This window comes from Engraulis encrasicolus, chromosome 15 (assembly GCF_034702125.1).
Source record: "Engraulis encrasicolus isolate BLACKSEA-1 chromosome 15, IST_EnEncr_1.0, whole genome shotgun sequence".
Classification (NCBI taxonomy): domain Eukaryota; kingdom Metazoa; phylum Chordata; class Actinopteri; order Clupeiformes; family Engraulidae; genus Engraulis; species Engraulis encrasicolus.
Window position 1 is genome coordinate 10,798,243 of NC_085871.1, and position 7,500 is coordinate 10,805,742.

Sequence of the window (7,500 nt, forward strand, 5' to 3'; positions counted from 1 at the left end):
CGGGATAGCAGTATGCTATTTAGATGCTATTCCTCTCTGCCATTGCATTGCAGTAGAGCATGACACGGGAGTGGATTTTCACTCCCGTCCCATCCCGGTCCCAGAAAAAAAATCCCATCCTGTCCCGTCCCGGAGTGGAGTAAAAGAAACAAATCCCATCCCATCCCGTCCTGAAAAGAATGTCTCCCAATTCTGCCCACTCCCACTCAAAATCAATCCCACTCCCGTTTCATAGGCTTTTTAAATGAAAAAATAAGCAAGCATTCCCGCTCTCATTCATTTTTATTCCCGCTCCTGACCGCTCCCATTCATCTTTATTCCCACTCCTGCCCGCTCCCGTTCATCTTCAAAATTTTGACACCCACGGGAATTCCTGAAAAATGTCATCCTCTACATTGCAGCACCCTAGTACTACTAACAAGGGTCCTCGGACAATGCGCTGCGGGTCGAGGAGCCTGTCTGTAGTTATGACTCCATGGCCGTCAGTCGTGGAGTTATCGTGTTATGCAACGAAATCGCCCCTTTATCCGAGCACGAGTGTTAAGCAGGGAAGCTTTCTCGGAAGAGGTGAGTCTTCACTAGCTTCTTGAAGGTTGAGAGGGATGACCCTGCTCTTGTAGCGACTAGTAGCTCATTCCACCATTGAGAAACAATGACAGAAAACCGTTTGGACTGGGGTTGCCTGGGATTTCTTTACAAAACTTCATATTTCATGTGAAACTGCATAACATTAAAATTATGTCGGGGACCGGATAAGACTGCCTCACAGGCTGAGGATGGCCCTCGAGACAGAGGTGCCCCACCCATCTGCTGAAGCCTCAGACATCTTATTTAAGCAGTGCAGGCGAGCAGGGGATTTGATTAGCTTTCGCATGGGCAATGGGTCTGTCATTGTGCATTGGACTGAAACACGTTGGCCGTGTCCACAGATAATTAACCGCTCCAAAATGCATCATCCCATAAATTCATTTTCATGCAAATGACAAATTTTATCAAGGGCTATGGTCTCTGTGTGTGTGTTTGCGCGTGTGTGTTTGTGTGTGTGTGTGTGTGTGTGTGTGTGTGTGTGTGTGTGTGTGTGTGTGTGTGTGTGTGTGTGTGTGTGTGTGTGTGTGTGTGTGTGTGTGTGTGCGTGCGTGCGTGTGTGCGTGCGTGCATACTAAATGTTAAACTGTACTCAAAGAGGGTGTTGAAGTGAATGGCTGTGTGCTGACAATTGATAGATTGCATAGAGAGCTAAAATTGGGAGGCGGAATGAACTTGTTTGAGGTTGTTGCTTCTTGATGGACAGCTTGGTGTACAGATAGGCACGCGGGGGAAAATATTTTTTGTTTTGTAGAGGGAAGAGCTGTGACTGCAGTCAGACAGACAAGCAGACAGGCAGGCAGGCAGACAGGCAGGCAGGCAGGCAGGCAGGCAGGCAGACAGGCAGACAGGCAGGCAGGCAGACAGGCAGACAGGCAGAGTAAGTAGCCAACAAACACGAATACCTACACAGGCAGACAGACACATAGGCAGACACACAGACAGATACATACACAGTGAAAGTCAGGTCGGCAGACAGAAAAGCAGTGAAGCAGAGAAACAGACAACAGACAGAAAGCAAAAAAACAGGTAGCCAGAAACATGGACGACAGAATCAGAAAAAGTAAAAAGTAAACAGACAGGCAGACAGGCAGGTGGACAGACAGGCAGACAGGCAGGTGGACAGGCAGGCAGACAGGCAGGTGGACAGACAGGCAGACAGACAGGCAGGCAGGCCGGCCGGCAGGCAGACAGATAGGCAGGCAGGCAGGCAGGCAGGTGGACATGCAAGCAGGCAGGCAGGTAGGCAGGCAGGCAGACAGACAGGCAGGCAGACAGATAGGCAGATACAGTAGATAGGCAGGCAGATAGACAGGCAGGCAGAAAGAAAGTTGAGATGGTCAGCCATGTTGCAAAGTCTACTGTACGTATGTATTCCAAAAACATCCCCCAGGGCTTGATGGCAACCAAACAACATTTTGTCTGCACCGGTGTGAAAGGTGTTTCTTTCTCTCCATCTCGATTTCTCTATCCATCTCTCTGTCTGTGTGTGTGTCTATTTTGTGTTTTGTGTGTGTTTATTTTTTCTTTTACTTCTAAAATAAGCTGTTAATAGATTTGATATTTTATTACCACCTAGCATTTACTGGTCTGACCAAAGTACAGAAAGTTTTGCAGCGAAAAATTGGGGACATGGAAATTGCTGACACGGAGAAGATACAGAGAAGATACAGTTTTTATGTATGAAAACTGTTATTACTCAGTCAAAATGAATACTTGGAACTTGATCGTGGAGGAAAATACTCATGAAAAAGATAGCATTTGTGAATGGACAGCTTAACCCTATCGCGCCGGATGCATCAAATTCAAAGCCCTCTCCACGCTGACACAAAAAAAAATCCATCTCAAAAACATCCTGCGTGTCATTTCCAAACGTCCTGCAGTACACGGAAACCGCCACAAGAGAGCAGCGGTCAACAACAAGTTGATCACAGCTCGGCGAAAAATGCAAAAATGGAGTAGAAGCGGTTTCCCTGACCGACGCTGAGATATAGTCAAATTGAAAATGTTTGTGTACAAATTTCCGAAATATAACTCTACATCCTTTAATTTGAACACTTGCTTTGTGCAATTAATCAAGGAAGAGTTTATATTTTTACACCGTGTTGCAGAGAGATCGTGCTAAAACTGATGAGACATTATAAGCACCATCCGGCGGTGGCAGGAAGTCAGCCATCAATGCATTTGCTCCATAGGGAAACTTACAAAGCATACCACGACGATCGTTTAACAAAACACACAAGTTGTTTTACTTCAAGACAAAGATATTGCCTTAAGAAACAGGTTTTACTTGCAATTTTGAAAATGTAATGCAAAATGTTGAAATTATGATCTCGTAAAAAATGCATTGAAGTGAATGGAGAAATGGTCCAATTGTAGTAATGGACCCATATATTCAAATTACACATCAAAAATGGATAATGATCTATGTTACACTCATAAATAGGTTGTTAAGCATTCGATCAGCTATGTTTTTACATATATTTTAAAAACATACCCAACCAGGCTGTGGGAAATGTAAAATATGGTCCTGCTAAAACAAGGATAGGCTTAAAAAAATGGCAGGATCTCACTAAATATTTAAAGATAATCCTCAAATTAAATTGTCTGACAACTTTTTTAAATAAAAAAAAAGTTGTAAATGCATTAAAAATCATTTTTCAATGGTCATGAAATTGGAATTTTCATTCATTTAAAGCCTGATGCATCATATATGATGCATTAAAAATCTCAGTGACCTTAACAAAATTTTGATTTTTTTTTTACATTTCTTATAAGGGACCAATATTGAAGCAAATTCCAAAAAAAATAGAATTTTCTCTCATTGCTTTCATGGTTCAGGTTTCACAGGGTTAAATCCTAGATGTGAAACACCTAACAAAATGACATAATCTACCTTTAAAGGTTTACTATGTAATATTTTTAGTTGTTTATTTCCAGAATTCATGCTGACCATTCATAACTGTTACCTTGTTCATGAATACTTACCACCACCATCAAATTCGAAGTATTTTTAAAAATTGCATTTTTCATACATGAAATGGGGGATTTCCAGAAATCTAAATTTTTAGCTGCCAAACTTACTGTACTTTGGTCACACTAGTAAATATTAGTCTATTGTTAACCATATCCAGACCGGAGGGGGGGGGCTAAAAGTGCCCGCACCAACTTTGATGTCGTATAACTGCTGAATGACTAAAGATATGACTACGAAACTTTTGGACTTTTCCTAAAATGAAGTTGGCTACAATGTGATACCAAAATATTAGGTTTATCATTTTTCTTGTTGCCATGGCAACGGTTTTCTGACAGGTACGCCTGACCAAAAATCACTGATCTAAGTCTCATCATCATCACTTTTCATATTTTTTTTACATTTTCATTAGCATCAGACACCATTGTGAACATTTGAAGTGGTCTGATGTACATAATAACCAAAATTGAGGTGCATTACCCAAGTTAGATGGAAAATGACATTTTGGGCACTAAAATCGGGAAATGACGTCATAATATCCAATATTGACACCAAACTGATGTCATTCATAGGCCTTTGGCTGAAGATCACCCCCTCCAAGTTTGGTGGTCATACGCCATTCGGTTACTGAGTTATGAGGGGTCAAAAGACCCCCCCCCCCGGTCCCAGGAATGCCAAAAAAGCCCGGTCAGGATAGGGTTAAAGATACACTGTGCAAGATTTTTTTGTGAATACTTACCACCACCATCAAATTTTAAGTATTCATTATGACTGGAAAAATTGCACTTTTCATGCATGAAAAGGGGGATCTTCTCCATGGTCCGTCATTTTGCATTTCCAGAAATAGACATTTTTAGCTGCAAAAATGACTGTACTTTGGCCATACTAGAAAATATTAGTTTATTACCCAGTAAACGTTCATGAAAAGATCAAATTTGGCAATAGGCAGCCCAGTTTCAATGAACAGCAAAGTTGCAGTACATTTTTTGACCATTTCCTGCACAGTGTAGCTTTAAGTAAATATCCGTGAAAAGATCAAATTTAGCTGTAGACAGCACAGTTTCAATGAGTTGCATAGTTGCAATACCTATTCTGGCCACAATCTTACACAGTGCACCTTTAAATGTTTTGTTTTTGTTCCCCAGTTTGTGCCATTCCGTGACTACATAGACAGGACCGGCAACCACATCCTGAGCATGGCCCGGCTGGCCAAGGACGTACTGGCTGAGATCCCGGACCAGTTCCTGTCCTACATGCGGACCCGCGGCATCAAACCCCTGCCTGCCCCTCCCCCGTACACGCCCCCGGGACACGCCCTCCAGACGCAGATCTGACAGGGGCAGCGGAGCCGGAGCGGTCCCCTCCTGACTCCACCCTCCAACGAATCCAAAACCCTCTTCTCTCTCTTTCTATTGGATCTTCTCTGTGATAGAGTCAAGTGATAGTTTGTGGAGGGGAGATGTTCAGGGATACAATATCTCGAGATCTCTGGCGTCCATTTCTCCCTCTCTGTAACTCACTTTTCTCTCTCTCTCTCGCTTTCTCGATCTATCTATCTATCTATCTATCTATCTATCTATCTATCTATCTATCTATCTATCTATCTATCTATCTGTTCCTTGCACTATGGAGATGGAACACACTGAAGCCTCCATCGGAACTGGGCTGGAACACACATGGGGTTGTAGGGGCGGAATCCCCCCCCCTCTATTCTTCTTCAGGTGGAACCGGGGGCGGTGCTTGTTTACTTCCACATCCAATCAGAGCTTTCCTTTCAAATGCTCTGACCAATCAGCAGTTGCCACAATCTAAAGTGGCATTCTGGGAATTTTCAACAAATAACAAAAGCAGCAACACCATGGCTAAGCCCTCCTGTCCTCCTGGCATCCCAAAACAGGAGGGATGGAATTGAAGGAGGAACTGTGGAACGATTGAATGAATGGATGAAGGACTACACAAGTGGAGGGACAGACGTAACTGTCCTGATCAATGAGAACTGTCCTGGATACCGCTCCAGGTCAGTCGTGATTATGTGGGAAGATAAATGTATGGCTGTATGTGTCGATCTGTGCAGAGTATAGTATGGTATATCATTGATCAGTTGATGGATTGGTCGATCGATTCGTCATTTGACGGATTGGATTGGATTGCATGCTGTGAGGACGGAAGAAGCTTGTAGATGTACAGTATGTACCACGCCGCCGATCTTGCTACTCTCGTCAAGAACGTACGCCCGTGGAGCCAACCCACCAATGGAGATAAGTATGCAAAGGCAAGCATACAAACAAGGACACACAGACTGATCTCTTGTTGAGAAATGTCCTTGCAGGGTTGACGTGTCTGTGGACCTAAACCCAACTGACTGTTGTACAGACCTGGACATAAACTTCTGCTCAATCACACCAACTCTCTTTTTATTCCTTTGATCTATCTATCTATCTATCTATCTATCTACAGTTGAGGACGATATTATTAGCCCCCCTCCTGAAATTAGACATATCTCTTCATTGATCATTGAGAATGATCATTATCAATAAATGTATGTTATTCTGGAAACGAATACACCATCGAGATGGAATCCAATAAGTAAAATTTGGACTTTTCCATTTTCACAATGAGTTTAAACAAAAAAGTGTAAAAATGGCAAGGACAAAATTATTAGCCCCCTTATCATTAATAGTCAATACAGTGCCATTTATGAACAAAAATTGACACCAGGCATTTCGATTAGTTGTTAACTATGTTGGCACATGTCCTACCAGGGATTTTGGCCCATTTTTTTTCATTGCAAATAGTTAAGCTGGTCCAAATTGCATGGATGTTGAGGATGGACATTCATTTTCAGCACTCTTCAAATACTATCTAAAGGATTGAGGTCTGAACCACTCCATGACGATGGTTTTAGTATCCTTGAAGAACATTTGAACTATTTTGGATGCAAGTTTTGGGTTATTATCTTATTGAAAGATCCAGTGAAGATCTTAGCTCCCTCTATGAGCATATTTTTGCAAGGTCACTTTCCACATTCTATCATAGTTTTCAGTTTTTATGGTGCCGTACACCCAAACAAGGTTTCCTGTGGCTGAGGCTGCCACAGAATGATGCATCCACCACCATGTTTAATTGTGGAAACCATCTTATAACGATTCAAGGCCTATCCCTTTCTTCACCTGACAGAAGCAGAATTCATGCATCAAAGCAGGTGCAATTCAATATCATCAGATGAAAGCAGAGACGCTCAAAACTCATTTTTGACTTTCAAATGTTCACAGGCAAAGCTCAATAATACTCTGATATGCACTGCCTTTAGTAAAGGGGTTCTTCTGTGATGATGGCCCCAAAGCCCAATATGATGACAAGCCCTAACAACTGTCTTTCTTGGGGGGGGGGGGAAACCTCCAGGTGAGGCCAGGTCAATAACAATCATCTAGGCAGGTGTCCAATGCTTCTTTGGTCTAATGAGGCTAAGCAGTTTCCACAGTTACACATAGTGGAAGGGCATCAAGTTTAGTCTGTTATTCAGCCTCAGACACAGGGAGTCTGGGTCTGAATCTGGATTGCTGGGTCTTCCAACACCATTGTAACCCAAAGCATACATTTAGATTAGTTCAGAGGTTCTTCAAGGACACTAAAACCATGATATTGGAATCACCCGCTCATAGTCCAGTCCTCAATCCCACAGAGAGTCTGTGGTTAATGTCTATGCTCAGCATCCATGCGATTTGGACCAGCTAGAACACTTTGCAGTGAAGAAATGGGCCAAAATCCCTAGTGGGGCATGTGCCAACCTAGGTAGCAACTTATCAGAGCCTGTTGTCAGTTTTGGTTAATAAATGGCGCCATATTGACTATTAATGATCAGGGGGCTAATAATTTTGTCCTTGTCATTTTTGCCCTTTTTTGTTTAAACTCATCGTAACAATAGAAAAATCCAAATTCAT

At 42.5% G+C, this 7,500-nt stretch overlaps 1 protein-coding gene across 2 annotated transcripts in view; it reads left to right on the plus strand.

The window, feature by feature from the left end:
* The window catches only part of LOC134463764 (copine-8), a 195,305-nt gene extending 189,284 nt beyond the window's left edge, over window positions 1–6,021 (plus strand). For both annotated transcript variants that reach the window (XM_063217026.1, XM_063217027.1), the window contains one exon: window positions 4,705–6,021. In XM_063217026.1, coding sequence (XP_063073096.1) covers window positions 4,705–4,893 — 189 coding nt within the window. In that variant the 3' untranslated portion in view covers window positions 4,894–6,021. The remainder of the gene's footprint in view (window positions 1–4,704) is intronic.
* Window positions 6,022–7,500: the final 1,479 nt, after the last annotated feature.